The sequence below is a fragment of the Salarias fasciatus genome, chromosome 7, assembly GCF_902148845.1.
Source record: "Salarias fasciatus chromosome 7, fSalaFa1.1, whole genome shotgun sequence".
NCBI lineage: Eukaryota > Metazoa > Chordata > Actinopteri > Blenniiformes > Blenniidae > Salarias > Salarias fasciatus.
Window position 1 is genome coordinate 8169693 of NC_043751.1, and position 18628 is coordinate 8188320.

The following is an 18628-nucleotide window of genomic DNA, read 5'->3' on the forward strand; positions in this document are numbered from 1 at the left end:
GTAAAAACACCAGCCTCGATAGGAACGGCATTACTGAATGTCATCTGTGTTCTGAGGCGGACCTGAAAACGGGCCTTTGAAGCCAGAGAAAGTTGTGTTCTCACAGTTTTTCACACTTAATGGCTCCCATGTTTCCCTCTTAAAATATTTGTTTTCCTTCAATCTACGAAGTCCTCCCGCTGCGTGAACGCTGGTGTGTGGCGTATCCAACACTGTGGGTGAGCTGCGAACGCGTTCCAGCGCATTCAAGCATCCCTACCTAAATGTTCAGCGCTTGGAGTTTAGAGCAGCACCGTAATAACCTTTAAATTTAAACTTTGAAGTTTGTCTGTGCTGCAGTGTGCGTGAATGAAAATGTCAATATTTTCACAAAAACAAACATTCGGTACAGGAAATGACTACAGTCTCAATGTAAAACCAATTTTAATGAAACCTGGTGTAAAATATTGTGAAATATTCCCAAAAAATGTCTCTTGACTTCATTGTATTCTGCATGTTTTTACAAACTCCTCCTGACGGCATGGCTTTGAGGCTAATGTTAGTTTTCTGTGTTTCATGGTAGCATCACTGAGATCTCAGCGCATGTTGTTTGTTACTCTTCAAAGTTTGGTTTAAAAAAGAAATCCCTCATTTCTTAAGAGATAGAATCATAGAGCTTTTGAAAAAAAATGACATTTTCCACCCTATACATAGGGATAGAGCAGGAACTGTTTCTAAAGTTCGCATTTCCACCATATCCTCGGAGACAGGCGCTGGGTTTTTTCAGGAAGTTCCACCTTGGAGCTGTTTTCATGGAACCAGACACCCAAAAGGAATGAAAGTTTTGTGTTTTGTGCTGGAAAACATTGTGTAAACGGGACCTGCAGCAGGAAACCTGCGCTCCCTCCCTCCTCTCTGGATTAGCCTTGATTGTGTGCAGCTGTGCCTCCTCGCTCCCACTGTGTCCTCGCGGCCGTGCCATCCCTTGGCTTGTCCATCGCTGCTCCGTCTGTTCACCGTTCTCCTGATTCCTGCTGCTTTTCACTCTTGGTTCTTCTCTCCATCTTGATCTTTTCTTCCTCCAACGTTTTCAGATTACTGTGGATTTTGTTCTTGTTCCATGTTCAGACATGTTTTTAATTTGCCCTGCCTCTCTTCGGTCAGACCCAAACAGAAAGTCTGATCTGAGTGGTGCTCGCTGCCCGTGCTGCACGATGAAATGATTGATGAGGCCAGAGGCGGCCGCGGCGCCGGCGTCGGGTCTGATCGCCGTCCGCCGAGCCGCAGCGCTGACGAACGCTGAAGTCATGCTTGGACAGGTAACTGACATCTGTCAGAACCCAGTGTGCAGGCAGCGGTGTGCCAGCCTCTTCTGAAACACGCTCCACACATCAGAAACAACTTCCATCAGAGTTTCTGAAAGAGGGATTTGATTATTTGTACATTTTCAAAAAGTTACAGCCTGGCCAGCAATCCTTCTGCAGCATTGCTCACTCTACAGGTTAATGGAAAACTTCTTTTTTATAACGCCAGTTAGCCGTGGGGCTGTTGTTTATATATTCTGAATCACCATCTGTTTAGAAGGACTCTCTGACACTCAATCCTTCACTGCTTCATTAAACACGCGAGTGTTTTCAGCCAACATTATTCAGGTTTTACATCAGCTTAACAACTTAACTGCTAGTTGGTGCAAATAAAACGCTGAATAGCATTTCTTTTAATGTTCCAAAAGGTGGTTTACCTTGGTCCTGGGAATGTTTTCTTCGCTTTCTGTACGTCTCAGCTGAGGGATCGTCGTATCAAATGTATGATTTGACTAAAGCAGCCTGCATGTCTGAGACTCAACACGTCCACAGTGAAACTCTCTCACCGTTTAGAGAAAAATTATCAATGAATCGTCTCTTCATTAGTTGATGTGTGTGATTTCAAGACAAAGCATGAGGGGCTTTATGGACTGCTGCTCAGGACAGGGCTGCCGCTCTGTAACCTTTATGATGTTTCTGCCACTTCCGACTAATAGACGCCCCATTTATGATGCGATTTCACATGAAATGTCCTGCAAACAGGGCCTAAGTGCAGCAAAAGTTTTCCATGAATAAAGTTTTTTATTGAAGGTTTTCAGTGCTTAATCAATAAACAAAGACAACCATGCATTTCAGAATATCTTTGAATGAGCTTCACTGAATGAAGCAGCCACAGAAGATTTGCCAGTGAAGTAATAATTTGGTCCATTCTGAGTGTAACAAAGCCAGTAACACAACAACCTGGCAGTGACGTGATGAAACCGTTCAAACCATAAGTGAGAGCGTTCATCCACTCTGCCTGTTCTTCATCAGAGATCCGAACTAAACAAAGCAAAAATGTACTTTTATTTGTGTGATATTTACTGCGGTTATTACATAAATTAAAAAATGAATACATTTTTTAAAATAAATTAAAAAAAATGCTACTCATTGATGTGATTATTTATTAGATAACTGGAAAAATGTTATTACTACTCAAATATTCCATTACATTATGGAACTACTTTTTTTCACTATTAATTCATTCAAGGCAAGTCAAAGCATTTTCAAACACAGATATAAAAAAGACAGAAAAAAACAAATAATGCTTATATATATATATATATATATATATATATATATATATATATATATATATATATATATATATATATATATATATATATATATATATATGTATATGGTTGCATTTTGCTGAATGTGATTCTGTTTGTATTTTTCTTGTTGAAATCAGAGCAATAAAACTGATTTTAGGACATGAAAAACAACCATGTAATCCTGAACATGGGACATAGATGATCACACACGCATTCAGTGCTCTGGGGAACAGAATCCCTCTCATGGCCTTAAATTCCACCAGAGCTCCACTCTGCCCTCTAGTGGTGAAAGATAATATTACCACGGTATGTTTTTTTTTTATTGTTGTTTTTTTAAATATACAGTACTGAGGACAGTACTTGATATTAGATGAGTTAGGAAAACTAGATATGGAGCCTCTTGCGGGCCCGTTTTGGCACGCGGGCCTTATGTTTGACACCCCAGAACTGAAGCAGCATGCACAGCATAGTTTATAAGAAAACATCCACATGACCTCTGAACCCTGCTGAACAGGGGCCAAGCTTCCAGGCTGGCACTGCAGGCCACTCCTCCGTCACTGGATTCTCACTCTTACTCACTCACACTCATTACCCCACCCCAAAACAGCAGATGTTGAAGAGAAGAGTGCAGCCAGACCTCCTGACGTCTCTTCGTGTCTTCGCGGTGGTCCCTCAGGTTTAACTCCTGGTATTTCCTGGAAACTCTTGCAGTTTGACAGCGTCTTACTTTACATTTTCCCTGCATCGTTCATGGCTGTTTCTCCTCGATGGCGTCATTTAGAATAAGAAAGTGAACGTACGCATCTATTCATGAGCTTTTAGTCCTCATGGGGTTGTAATGATGACCCCTGACCTCCACAGCTTCTTCCAGCTCTTTTAGGAGTACTGTTAGATTATATTCTCTTTTTTACTCCTTCATGTTTCACCGAGTCCGTCACAAATAATGACAAACACACGGACCTCTTCAGGATTATCATTTGCTGTGATATTGATCGGATATTGCTTTACATTGCTTTACATGTGAGCTTTTCTATTTTAAGACTTCATAGTAATAAAAATGCCCCGTCTGACAATCACCCCTCTCATCACAAGATCTCTAATCTCCTCCACCTGTGGTGTGTTTGTTTTCTCCACCACCTGAACAGAACCCCGTGCAAACATCTGTTTCTTTATTCAGATCAAGCTGAAACATCTCTTCTTAGTTCCAACTGTGGGGTTTAACACGCTCCAGAAAACGAGTCTCAGACCAGAAGCACACCGACATGTGTTTCTATAGACTGTTTTTTTTTCTGTCACATTATATATTCAGGTTTCAGGTTTCTATGTTTTTTGGCTGTGTCCTGGAGTTTCCTTCACGGGAAGAGCGGATCAAAACAACACACTGTAACTTCAGCAAATCTGCAGTTTTTAGACTGTAGATCAGGAAGTCTAACCTTTGCTGTACTGTCAGTTTTTCAGATAGAATACAACAATGTCACCATGACTGTAGAGTATGAAACCATAGTCTTGATCAGAAATCCCAAAAATTTCATCCAAACTTGCACAACAAAGAAAGGGCTGTCAAACATAAGGCTCACAGTTCAACACTGGCCTGCAAGAGGCTTCAATCTGGGCCCCAAACCAACAAGCAAAGTATCAAAATTACAAAGAAAACATCTTTTCTTTTTCCTTTAAACAAATTCCTTAAGACAGACCTGAGCTGAGCTGCCATGGAAGTCAGTAAACTGGCATTAATCCCTGCTGTCAGGGGAGTTTAAAAAAAACATGCTGAATATAACAGCTATAGGAGAAGCTTTTTTTTTTTTTTATATATCAAAGCATCAGCGTCTTGCCAAAGGATGGTGTGAGAGGAGGGGAATCAAACCACCAAGTGTGGAATTTGCTGGCACGCTGAATTCCAGTCATCGTTCCTTCATCCTCACTTTCAACTAGTTGTTACCAGGTGCTGAGAACATATCCTGTCTGTACTCTTTTCACGATGTTTTCTTTCATCAAACTGTCTTCTAAACTCTTGTTCCCAACCTCTGACTTGAGGGACTCAAATTTTTGCCGCTGTAAACCTCAGTGACGCCACTAATGACTACACCCTGTACAATGACAAGTTAAAAGAACCAAAAGGAAATAAAGAAATACAGGTTCTTTGTTGCATTCAGTGATGGAGACTTCCTTTACTTCGATAATAAACTCTTCAGGTTTACATTCCGTCTCTTGGTGTTATGGTGCAGCTTTGAGTCTCAAACCGTCATTCAGTTTTTTGACACAAAAGATACTTTGAGCTCTAGTTTTTGCTTCACTGAAGCCATATTCCACATCACTCTCTTTATTCCTTTGAACAGACTGATCTCCTCCGTTCTGTACAAGCTGCCATTCTTCCACCTGTCGCTGACTTTGCTGGTTCACCTTTGTGTTCACTGCAGATCTGATGTTCAGTCTCAACATGCCCTTTGGAATATTTCAAAATACAATCGTACTTCATCCATCTTCCGTACCTCTTTATAATCCTCAGGGTCACAAGGTGCTGGAGAAATCCCAGCTCACCGTGGGGGAGGGCAGGATCCACCCTGGACAGTTCTCCGGTTCATCACAGGACAAACATTCACATCCCAGAGCAATTCAGTGCCAGCAGGCAACCATAGAACTCTTTCTGGGTTACTTATAAATAAATAAACTGGTAAAGTAAATTTAAAAATAATCCCTTTAGTGACTTACATCAATGAAATGCTGACTCATCTATTTTTAAAACATAACAGAACAAAGTTATACTACTGGCAACATCAGAGCCCATTGATCACAACCAATAGCTTATAGATGTCTGTTAGACTGGTGTCAGCCACACTGTTCAAACTATTGAAACTCAGTGTGTCACTTATACAGTACATATTAAACATGGCTCCATAGTGCCACCATGTGGTCCTACTCTGTAATATCTCTTTACCAATGTATTTGTATTTCCTTGGTAAACCTGATGCCAAATGTGTGACAGTCCAGCATTAAAAGCAGCAGGCTAAGGTCAGTGACATGAAAATATGTTTTTACAGCTTCACAGTTTGTTTTATTGAATGCCTTTATACTCGGCTTTACTCAAATCGAGGCTTTATTTGTTTGTCATTTTAATTACGATAAAGTAGTTGCCACTGTGTAGCTCGGTTTGTTTGTGTGTGTGTGTCAGTTCTGTGACGAATGAGGATACTGAAACGGAGAATTAGATCCACACAACCAGCGGGTAAACGAGTGAGTGAAGGGATCAGAGGTACCAGCCGGTATCATCAGCAGCCACAGACAGAGAGAAATCCTCTGCTGCTGGATGATAAGGCCTCCGTCCTGCCCCTCCTGTCCCCGGGTGGAGGTTCACGGGGAGGTGGAGGAGGTCAGGGGGGTTAAGAAGGTGGGGCAGAGTTCACAACTGCAGGTTCATTGTGATCAAATGTCTCAAGATACTGACAGAATATCAAAACCAACCTGCCTCAGTCCACTGACCCCAGACCAGTCTACTGAAGATGCTGTGTGTCGTCACACTTCACACAGTCCTGCAGCTTCAGACACAGAGCAACATCAGATCAAATAATGTTCGAAAGGTTACGGCTGTTTGTCCAACACCCTCCCCATCACTGACCCTCACACAGCTACATTTGAATAATTCAGATTAATGGAGTGTTTGTTTACTTTATTAGGAATACAATACTTTTCCTAGTAATTAGCTACTTTTAATATTGTAACTCAGATACCTATTTTGAAGAAGTAACTAGTATCCATAACTAATTACTTTCTAAAAGTAACTTGCCCAACACGGACAATGGGGTAGACACACACATTCATATGAGCACACGACCAAGTTTGATTGTTTTTAGACCGTCACCTGGAAACTACCAAGTCCAGGAGAACCAGGACCAGGACCAGGACCAGGACCAGAACCAGGACCAGGACCAGGACCAGGACCAGGACCAGGAGAACCTGGACTGAAAATCATGACACTGTGGAGGAAAACACTCCAATGGATACAAAATGCCAAGATATTTTTCCGTTTTCACTGGAGAGCGTCGTGGTGTAAACGCTGGTATTGTCAGAATGGGTTTGGCCGATAAGCAGCTCTGGTTTTCCTCCCAGTGATAAACTGTTCCAGTTGAACTTCCATCAATGTAAAGTGGAAACATTTCAGTTTTTGTGAATCGCTGCGGAGCGCCTTGTTTCAACCCACATGCGGGCATTATAGCGGACGGAGCTATGGACACGGTTACTGAGCTGAGAGTGGAAAACAAACATTTTATGGTCGTCCTCCTGCCAAAGCCTCTGCCAGGAACCCGTGTTTAACAGCCACGTGGGATCTATTAGCCCGCATTTTGCCATCTGAACAACAACAGCCGCTTTGAAAGCAGCGCTAATAAAAAATATTTCACCTTTCACGGGTGACGCGGCGCACAGGCCGGATCCCCTCAGGCTGAGGAGGCGGCCTGGACGGATCACACAACAGCACTGCGCTCATGTTCAGTCCTCTTTATTTTCTGCAAAGTAAAAAGAGCTTCTCAAAGTGCATTAGTACAATTATTTGTTGGCACGAGGCAGGTCACACATCAGTCCTACACTTCCCGCGCGTCAGGTACACAATCCATGTTTCCTTTTCCTCCAGGGTCTTGAAAAGTACAATGACATTAGAAAACCGTGGCGTCATCCGTAAACATGACAACAACACAATCACCAGGTTCCTGCTTTGTCTCAGGAGCTTCTCTTCTAGGAAAATGAGACAAACTGGTTCAAATCTTGATGTGTTCATGCTGGGTTTTTAATGTAAACCAGGGTTTCTCAAAGAATGAGAGGATGAGTCCTCGTTCTGAACCACCCCAACTCTCATATACCACACACACACAAACACACACTCCGTCTCAAGGAACTTTAAATGGAATGAATCACTTTTCTCCTGCTGGTAAACGTTTAAATTAGTCATCTTTACTTCAGCACACTTCGGTCCAGGGGCCACGTGCGTTCTGATTTTATCTGCAGTGAACGGCTGAAACGGTGAAATGATGAACTTTGAATTCACACTTTAAAGTTTGTCTTCGCTGTGGCGCAGAGCGTCGGCGATGGAAATGTTATTTTCACAGAATTAGACAATTATAGTATGGAAAATTATTACAATCTCAACATAAGGCCAATTTTAATGAAACTTCTGGTGCAAAATACAGTCAAGTGTCTAAAAAAAAACGTCTCCTGTCGCTGTTGCATTATGGGCGATTTCACAAACTCAAGGGTTTTGTGCTAATGTTGGTTATCTATCTTTCATGACTGATATCTCAGCTCGGGTCTCAGTGTTCTGTTTGCTACTCTGTAGAAATTTGTAAAAAAAAAAAAAGCTTGCTTTTGCCAGAATGGAGCCTTTTCTGCAACAATTCCACTCAATATTTATTTATATACCTTATCTCTTTAAATCAGTCCATAAAATGTGTATTATGCTGAAATAATGGCTTTACTCTTTCATATTGTTGATTTTTTTTTATCTATAAGTCAAACAGAAATTTTGATTAAAAATATTGATAATACAGTAAACATTTTTTTATATTTTTATTGAGATTTATTCCCAAAACGTCCTCTGTCACTGCACCTTTTCTGAAAATCCAACAACTTTCATTTCTGCACTTCTGCAGAAAAAGTACCACTGGCTGAACTGAACTGAAACACTGCAGCAGATTTAATCCGCGTATTCTTTCAAACGAATCACCTCTTTTGTGGTGAAACCGACATTAATCTCAGGCACATTCAGTCGTTTTCCTGTACAAAACGGAAACGTCACTTGAAATGAAGATTTAAACACAGAAGTAACCTGCACCACAGTTTAACAAAAGAAAAAAAAAAAAAAAAAAAAAGCTGTTTTGGTCAGAAATCAAAATGTGGAAAACATTTGTACCGAGAAACAAAATAATGAAAATACTCAAAAATAAAAAAAAGACATTTTTTCAGCTCTCATTAAGAAACAATATTGCTCTACTTTCTTTACATTAAGGGAAAATAAAAATCTGAGTGCAAACGAAGCAGCAGTGCTCAAACACTGTGCTCAATAAGACAATCTGAAAGGTCTTTAGATTTTCTCCACAAAAAACAAGACAAGAAATCAACAAATGAGCTACTTTTCTTAATTTTTTTCTTAAAGAAAGCATGGCATGTGACGAGTGGAATGTTTGGTTGATACAGCTCTGGTAGATAACTCATCATGGCTTTACGTTTCCCTTGGCTTTATCATCAAAATGTGCTTCAGTGATTTCCACCGCCCGCAAGAAGAGAAATTAAAATACAATCTGCTGGAGAGGAGAGGAAAGGCATCAGTAATTCAGAAATAAACGCCGCTCCTCCGTCCCTCCTCTGCGTTTCAAGGCTGAACCATCGACAGTCCAAACGTTCGGACTGGAAGGAGATCAGAGACGCCGTCATTATCCTCCCCGGTCTCCACAGCTCCTGCCCCGGCGGACGGACGCTGATGGCTTCCATAACCAGCTCATTAAAATGATTGCGCTCTCACACGCCGAGATTCCTCTCAGGTCTCTGCGAGTCACTCACTGGGACGCTGATGCATGAGAAGTGAGCTGCAGTTTGGGTTTAAGAATCCAAAAAAAGAAATACATTCATCATGAGCAAAGACTGAACCAACTTGTTCCGCGCTGCCTGTGGAAGACGATGTGGCTGAAATGTCGTCGGACCTTTTGGGGAAAAACCTTCGCAGCAGCTGGAGGAGACGCTGCGCTGGCCCCTCAGCGTTCTCCACTACTTCCACCATCACAAGCCAATACTGGGACAGGAAAACACCTGCGTCTGTTCCTACTTTGAAGCTGAGAATGCAGAGTTTCTCATGGAAGCACTCCGGTTTGACGTGTCCTGGTGCAAAAAGAAAAGGAATGATTGGAAAAGGATGGAGTTGATGGAACGATGAACAGCAGGAGGCTCCATCACTACTGAATTCTCCATCCCGGTGGGCAGTCCAGTGGTTACTATGGCAACCGATCTGTTCCATCAGATAGCGTCCAGCCGCTAACACGGGCTGATGGGCCGTTCTCTGATACGACTCTCTGCTTATGAAACTAAAGGACATGTGGAAGAAATATTGGCGAGAACGGAAAGGTCAGACATTGATCCGGACCTGCGGGAGCCAGGAAGAGACGGGGAGTTCGCAGAGCCGCGCACGACCCGTGCTCTCCCATAACAGTCGAATCAGTCAGATGACGATGGAATGAGTGTGTGAGACACCGTGGGATCAGTGTGCACGTTACTTCGCCTGGTTCTAATCCCACCTGAGGGAAAAAACACCAGCATCCACCTGGTGAGTAAACCAGCAGCTGTCAGAGTGACGACAATAAAAAACAAAACAATTCACACAAATCTCAACTAATTCCGACCTAAATGAAGGCTGTCACTAGATGAAGAATTAAGCTCTGAGAATATCAGAAGACGGGAAAAACTAAGAGCAAAATTAGTGAAAAAATAACTATTCTGAGAGGAAAATATAGCATCTTTTTAAACGGAGGTGGAAACACTGGCATCTGAAAAGATGGACAGTAAATCTGATCACATGATCTGCACTTCCTGTCGGAGGCACTTTAGCTGGAGAGCAGCAGTCCGAGAACCGGTCACCATCTGATGGCGGGGGGGAAATGGCGGGGGGAGCTTCACAGCCACACTCGGCTTTGGTCTTCATTCGGCCTCTCACTCATGCTACACTGGTGAAAACGACTCCTGAACTTTGATGGAAATGGTGTGGAATGAAGCGGAACTGAAATGATCCCACCGTGTTTTGAGCAGCAGTGATTAGAAAGGCATTGAGTTATCGGGACATAGTGAAGTCAGGACCCACGCTGACCGGATAAAGCGGGACGAGCCGGCGCTCCGAGAAGCACGAGTGAAAGGAGAAAGCCTGGAAGTGACGGAGCAGACGGAGTCCTTGCTGGTCGATTGAGTCTCTTAGCGCCACTTCCTGAAATATCCGAGGCTGGGGGTCGCCCCGAGACCTCGCAGCACCGACGCCCCCGAGCGCCGCGCTCGTCCTCGCTCACACGCCGGAGTCCGAGTACATCCCGTTGATCAGGTAGTCCACCTGCGTGTAGTCCTTCCTCCTGTAGCTCTCGTAGGCCTGCGTGACGAACACCGCCACCGTCACCAGGAAGAACAGCAGGCCGAACAGCAGCACGGCCAGCAGCGACGCCGTGTCCCCCAGGGTCAGGGCGCTGGGGGCGGAGGCGGGGGCGGAGGCGGCCGGGTCTTTGAGGGCGGGGGTGAGCGTGCGGTTACTGCTGGAGGGGGGAGGAGCTGGAGCAGAAGTAGGAACTCTCGTTGTTGGAAGGTGTGGTGTTGCTGTGGTGGTGGTGGTGGTGGTGGTGGTGGTTGTAGTTGTGGTAGGAGGCCTGGTTGTTGCGGTGGGAGGAGTTGTAGGAGGCCTAGTTGTAGTCGTCATCGAAGGCGTAGAGTTGGTGGTGTTAGGAGTTCCCACAGACGTGGTGGTGGGGGCTCCCGGAGGCCTGGTGGCGGTCATGGTGGTAGGAGCTGCCAGAGGCGTGGTCGTGATGGTGATGGCGTCTGCAGTCGCTGCAGTGGAGCTGACAGTCGAAGCAGATGGAGGCCCCTTCCCTGCCGACGCCGTCGGATCACTGGATGTAGACGGCTGCCGGGTGGATGGCGAGGCCGTTGGTTCCCCTTGCGAGGGCGGGGTGGTGGAGGACGAGTTGAGGGAGGTCTGAACCTGCGGCGCCGCCGTCGTGGCCGTGGTCAGAGATTCATTGTTCGAGCTGGAGTCGCTCTGCGCCACAGAAACCGACGGTTGGCTGACGGACGCGATTCCGACGGTGACCTGGGAGTCCTTCGTCTCTGGAGGCTTTTGAGTGCTGTCCACAGAAGTGGCGACACCATCGCTCCCATCTGGGGGAAATAAACCCACAAGCATCAGAAAACATTCAGGAACCTGTGACATTAAGAGCGTTTTCAAGAGGAAACCAAAACTTTGTGTCCGGCTACATGACAAGATCGCTCAGATCCACGGAAAACAACGATCCTAAAACAAATGCTGGGATGGAACTTTTCTTAAATCCTCCCACTCAGTCTCCATTGAAAACAGCCAAAAGTGACACTTTTCATTTAGTTTTCTTGTGGATGACTGGATGCCACATTTCTCTTTTCTATTCTAACTTCTTTAAAATCTTCTGCTTTTCTTAAGATTCTCTTTTAATTATTTTTATCGTCATTGGTTTCATGAGGGACAAATTTCTAACACAAACAGGTTCAAGCTTACCCCGTTCACACAATAACGTTTCAAGTGAAAACATCGTTTTTGTGTTTCATTTCAAAACAGTTTCACATTTAAGCGACAATGCTCTGAAAAAGACATCTGTTTAAACAGAAACGCTGAAAATGATATACTTTAGGAGCTGTTTGTTTTTGTAATGAGCCCAAAACACACGTCCGATCACAGAATAATACACCATAAACATAAACAACTTGAGCAATGGAATCGAAGAGTTTTCAAAAAGTTGCATTTTCAGTGACTACGAGCACCGCTGTCGTGTAAACTGACCCCTAAAACACAGGTTTTCAGTTTTCACTTGAAAACGTTGTCGTGTAAACGGAGCGTTCCGTTCCCGTCTGTCTGCTGAACGATGAGCCGGTCTGGACCTTCAGGCAGCTTAAAGGACGACTCTTCATCTCGTACTCACCCAGAGTAGTGCTGCCCCCTTGTGTTCCGCTGACCTGCGGTAGATCCGCCGGGTCTGGGAGATCCTTCTTGGATACAGCGGAGGAGGAGTCTGAGAGGAGCAGCAGCAGCAGGAGGAGGAGCTCCACACACAACCACGGACTCAGACGGCGCTTCCACGAATACTTGGACATGGTGCACTGCGAGAGGACGACAGAGACGCTGACATTTACACAGCCGTCACACAAACACCAGCACCGGTCCACACGCACGCACGTGCACGTACACGTACATACCGGCTAGCTTCCACCAGGAGGAGGAGTGGAGGAGGCTCCACTCAGCTGGAGGACTAAGGATGTGAAGCCACGCCCACTTTGTGCACCTGCAGCACATGCAAAACAGAAGAGAACATTTTTCAGAACATTGTTTCAGAAACGGGAATTTTGACCTTAACCCGAATATTGATTATAGCATCTTTAGTTTCAAGGCTCTGCTTAAGACCTTTCTATTTGACACAGCTCACAGTTCGAGCTGGTTCAGTCTCCTCCTCTGGGTACGGTACCACTCAATGTCTTGCTCAAGTGAAATCGCTGGTTTTCTCTGTAAAAGTGTCTTATTTGGTGCATTAGAAATAAAACAGAAGTGAACCGTTTTAATTACTTTAACATTACAAAGTGACTGTTTTCAGTCCGACTCCCTTTTGATTTTCTGTTTCTTGTGCTCATACGGTAGTCCTGAATGAAAAATCATTGAAACAATCAAAACATCAAGAAGAAGAAGAAAAAAAAAGCAAATTAAGACCATCTGACAAGAATCATTGAGGGAAAACTTCTCTCGGAACATCCATATCAGTTGTTGCACTTTACAAATCTTTGGAGTGACGTTCGCGGCAGATGTTTTGTTGAATATGTGGATTCCACTTTACACAGCACCCTGCCCAGAAAGTAAACAGGACACAGAAAGCAGGCACGCTGCCACACAACACTTTGCTCACAAGTTCAAAGGTAAGTCCTGGAGGGTTTTAATGATGTTATCATCAAACTCCAAACCATTTGTTGCAGACGCGAAGCCAAGGCTTCGCAAGGATCACACAGAACAATTCAAACTGCTTTGTTAATATGTTACTCGCCTGATGTTTATAGACGCTGTTATAATTATACGGGGCTCATTCCCAGAAGAGAGCTCAAGTCAGGAAGGTATTTGGCCTTACTGATTTGATCCATTAAGGATAAAGAGCCATTAAGAAAAAAAAAAAGCCAGTGTCGACTCAGTCAGTGCCTCTACTTCACTGTAGGGGGCAGTGCTGAGCACAAAGGTCATTCACAAGGAACATACAAAAGAAGCAAAAGCCAACACCCCTGAGCTGGAAGAGGACATTCTGACAGGAATCCCTGTTACAAGGCCACACAACCTTTTTTTTTTCCTGCCCTCAGTGTGTACATGACGTATTGTGCAACCCAAATTGCACAATACATCATGTACAGACTGAAGTGCGATTGTGTTTCCTGCACTGTACATTCATGTTCTGCAAGTCAGCATGTCAGGCCGGGCAGACGGAGTGCTGCTGAAGTCCACTGTGGTGAAAATGTTAGCTCAACATTACATCCAACCTGTTTTACAGCAACATCATTTCCTTAATATTGTGCAGCCCAAATATCAACAACCGAATTTTTCACTCCATTAAACCTCAACAAGAAAATTTCAATCTCCCATTGGCCACCTGCTTGCTGCTATGGAGCACCATGAAAGATCAAGGATACCTTTCCAACCACAAAGAAGGCTGGACAGCGGTAGGCAGGAGACAATCTTATATTAGAAAGTAGAAATGCCTCTTTGTCAGATTTTTCTTGACCATGTCAAGCAGTGAGCAGACTCTGGGTCTGATCAGTAATCTAAGTATTGCACTTAGATTAGATTAGGTTAGATGAAGGGTGGTTTATTGCTTTTAAAACTGCTAAAAATAAATCTGTCAATCATATGTCAAGATTGACACAGTGGATTTCAACAGGATGTGCAAGGGTCTTCAGATGTGGAAGACAGAATCATGGCCTTTGCATATCAGCGATTTTTTTTTTTTTTTAAGATTTTTTGTTATTGCACTGTGGGCCACAGTCTGTGGCTGAGTACAAAGTTTTATCGTTTATCAATATGCTGTACTGTTTCTGTGCATAACACGCAGAAGCCACTTTTCAACCACTCCGTAACACAGAGAAGTCATCAGCCAACCACATGGAGGTAATTCAGTGTATTGAAGCGTGCAGACATGGTAAAGAAGGACTGCTGAAGTCCAAACTAAACATAAAAACGGTCAGGATTGTTAGCAGATGGGAAGGTCTGACTATCTCATAAACTTATGATGTGTTTCATATATTTACTTTTATTTCAACAAGACAATGAGTTCACTGCACTGCAGCAGCATCCAGTCTCCTGAACTGTACATCTGGATGACAAACGAGCAGCTTCCAAATCTACAGCAACTGAGTGACACTAGCATGAGGACTGAACTCTTGAGCGACTGTTTCCCAACATCCTGTTGAGTCAAAGCAGGTTTGAAGGCAAAGGAGGTCAAAGAAGGTCCAACCTGGTACTAACAGTGCATCACTGAACTATGGTGATTAGATGAAGAGAAGAGTCTGATCAAAGCTGTGTTGGGACCTGGACAGGGAACGAAATAAGCATTTGACTCCCTCTGTAGACAGGCCACTACTGTGGCTCCATGAGCAAGACCCACGACCCTTGATCAGCTCCCTGAGTGCCTCAGTGCGACTACTCACAGCATCCTAAAACAGGACGGGTCAATGTGGTTAAAAAGTATGATTAGTTTAGTTTATAACTAGTACTGATACTGCATTAAAGTACTGTTTTCGTATGAAATATCATATTTTTTAAGCACAAAAGGCAAGGAGCACCGCAACTACATGCCCGCATTTTGTATCAAACCAAACTGCGACCAGATAGTTGGACAGTCCCCGAGTTAAGTTAATTTAAAAAGTGTTAAAACTTCGTTCCTCAGCAGAAGCGAATGGCCTGGAGGAGAAGCAGAGACCCATCCAATATGGCGGACACTCTGATACTGCATTAGACGGTGGGAGCCCAAAAGGAGACACAGAGACCCATCCAACATGGCGGCAGAGCCGACACTTCAGCTCCAATAGTCACTGAGGTGATTTTTCCTTTATGTCTACAGTTGAAGGTTGATACAAAGTCAGCTTGGGAGCAGGAGACGCCGGTGACCGGCTCACGTTACCGGACAGGAGCCGACGTGTGTGCCACGAAGCAGCAGCTGACAGGAGGACACGGAACTGAGACAGAGTGTCGCTAGCTGCGGGCCGAGCAGTGCGGAGGAGGACGGAACAGGCGACTTAACTTAACAGGTTCAACCCAAAGTTCAGCCCCGACCCCCGGTATACCACCGAGAGAAGCTCCCGGTGAGACGGAGGCGTAAAGAAGCGGAGCGGAGAGAAGCGCCCTGGTGTTGACTGATGGAAACATCTCCTGCCCTGAGCTGAAGATACTCCACAGCGGAGCTCGTCTCAGCTTTCATTCTGATAAACCTGACTGTCCGAACTGATAATAAGAAACCAGATTAGTGTGGTCAGTCAGACTTACCGGGGTTCAGAGGATAAACGTTAAACGAAGAGAAGAGCTCAGAAAGATCCAACTCCACACCTCCAGGAGACTCTTCTTCTTCACTTTTATCTCTGCAGCGGCACTCAGCATGTGAGTGTCTGTCTGACCCCTGCTGGCCACTTCTACGAAATGCAACAAACTGATAACGACAGCAATCATAATATGTGAAAGTATTTTAATTTGTATCCTGTAGAGATCACACTTATTTCCTCATATCGGTCACATCAGCATGTAAAAATATGTACACTTACTTGAGATTCCTCACTCAGGTCTTCAGAGTCTACCTGGACAATGACTTCATTTAAAACTTGATGGATCAGTGTTTAACGAATCTTTGGAGAATGCCTTGTTACTGCCCACTTCATCCCAAGCCTCAATAGTTCTTCTTTTAAAAAGTGAACAGGACCCTACACAGTGTAGCTCTTACAGGCCTCTCCTCTCTCCATGCTGATGTGAACAAACTATTGCCATTCAATTGGAGAGTGTCCTACCCAGTATTATTTCTGTGGAGCAAACAGAATTTATGAAGGAAAATCATATTTTCAACACGTATTCCCTCATGGATATAATTTATTCCAACCATTCAGACAGTTTACCTGAGATTGTGGTCTCATTTGGATGCTGAAAAGGTGTTTGATAGGGTCGAGAGGTACCTGTTTGCTGTACTGGAAAAATCTGGCTTTGGTCACAAATGTATTAGTTAGGTGAAACTACTATACAATTCACCACAAGCTAGAGTTCATATAAACAATGTTCACTCAGACTGTGTTGCTCTGGAACGTGGGCTGCCCTCTATCTCCATCTCTCTTAGCGTTAGCTATTTAACCATTGGCCATCTCAATAAGGTCCTCTAATTCAGGTGTTATCCATAACGGCGCTGAGTACTGTAATACACAGACGATTTGTTGCCTTATGTAACAGATCTTGTATTTTCTCTTCCAGGTGTCCTGTCTATTTTGGATACATTTAGTTCATTTTCAGGATATAAGCAAAATCTCAATAAAAGTGAATGTTTCCCCAATAATCCAGCTGGTTCACTACCCCAACAGGCTGACCTGCCTTTTAAGGTTCCTCCCTCCAGCCTCAAATAACTTGGTATCTATGTGACTCCTACTTTTTCTGGCCTTGTCTCTGACAACTTTGCCCAAGTAAAATCTGACTTTGAGAGGTGGAATAATCTGCCTCTCTCCTTGATCGGAAAGATTAATGTTATTAAAATGAATATCCTACCGAAATTTCTTTACCTGTTTTAATCAATCCCTTTGTTTTCATCAAAACACGTCTAGATAAAGGCGTTGTTCTTTTGTTTGGGGCGGGGTCTCTAAGGGTTCGGAGATCATAATTGCATAGATGTAAGCTTAGAGGTTGGTCTTGCTCTACCAAACTTTGAATTTTCTTATTGAGCAACACACATTCAGAAAATGTGAAAATACGTTGTTGAGTTAACTGTCCCCATTTAATTTGGTGCAAACAGGAGGATCAATCCTGCCCTTAAATACTCTTCTCTGCCAGTCAAGGTCTCCATCCATCCATCCATCCATTTTCTACCGCTTATCCGGGGCCGGGTCGCGGGGGCAGCAGTCTCAGCAGGGATGCCCAGACTTCCCTGTCCCCAGACACTTCCTCCAGCTCCTCTGGGAGGATCCCAAGGCGTTCCCAGGCCAGCCGAGAGACATAGTCTCTCCAGCGTGTCCTGGGTCTTCCCCGGGGTCTCCTCCCAGTGGGACATGCCCGGAACACCTCCCTAGGGAGGCGTCCAGGAGGCATCCTAAACAGACGTCCGAGCCACCTCAGCTGGTTCCTCTCGATGTGGAGGAGTAGCGGCTCTGCTCCGAGCTCCTCCCTGGTGACTGAGCTCCTCACCCTATCTCTAAGGGAGCGCCCAGCCACCCTACGGAGGAAGCTCATTTCGGCCACTTGTATCCGGGATCTTGTCCTTTCGGTCATGACCCAAAGCTCATGACCATAGGTGAGGGTGGGAACGTAGATTGACCGGTAAATCGAGAGCTTCGCCTTTCGGCTCAGCTCCTTCTTCACCACGACAGACCGATACAACGACTGCATCACTGCAGCCGCTGCACCGATCCGCCTGTCAATCTCACGCTCCATCCGTCCCCCACTCGTGAACAAGACCCCAAGATACTTGAACTCCTCCACTTGGGCTAGGGTCTCTCCACCAACCTGGAGGGGGCAAGCCACCTTCCTCCGGTCGAGGACCATGGCCTCGGATTTGGAGGTGCTGATCCTCATCCCTGCCGCTTCACACTCGGCTGCGAACCGCCCCAGTGCATGCTGTAGGTCCGGGTTCGATGAAGCCAACAGGACAACATCATCTGCAAAAAGCAGAGATGAAATCCTGTGGTTCCCGAACCGGACCCCCTCCGGCCCCTGGCTGCACCTAGAAATTCTGTCCATGAAGATTATGAACAGAACCGGTGACAAAGGGCAGCCCTGCCGGAGTCCAACATGCACCGGGAACAGGTCCGACTTACTGCCGGCAATGCGGACCAGACTCCTACTCCGGTCATACAAAGACCGGACGGCCCTTAACAAGGGGCCCCGGACTCCGTATTCCCGGAGCACCCCCCACAAGACACCACGAGGGACACGGTCGAATGCCTTCTCCAAATCCACAAAACACATGTGGACTGGTTGGGCAAACTCCCACGAACCCTCGAGCACCCTATGGAGGGTATAGAGCTGGTCCACTGTTCCACGACCAGGACGAAAACCGCATTGTT

General features: G+C 44.8%; 1 protein-coding gene across 1 annotated transcript; it reads right to left on the reverse strand.

The window, feature by feature from the left end:
* Nucleotides 1-8459: 8459 nt before the first annotated feature.
* On the reverse strand, nucleotides 8460-15947 carry c7h11orf24 (chromosome 7 C11orf24 homolog). The gene is made up of 4 exons (XM_030097310.1): nucleotides 15867-15947; nucleotides 12554-12639; nucleotides 12280-12457; nucleotides 8460-11488 (listed from the first exon to the last, which is right to left on the reverse strand). The coding sequence occupies exons 3-4, from the start codon at nucleotides 12449-12451 to the stop codon at nucleotides 10626-10628; spliced, it is 1035 nt and encodes a 344-aa protein (XP_029953170.1). The 5' UTR covers nucleotides 12452-12457; nucleotides 12554-12639; nucleotides 15867-15947; the 3' UTR covers nucleotides 8460-10625.
* Between the last annotated feature and the right edge of the window lie 2681 nt (nucleotides 15948-18628).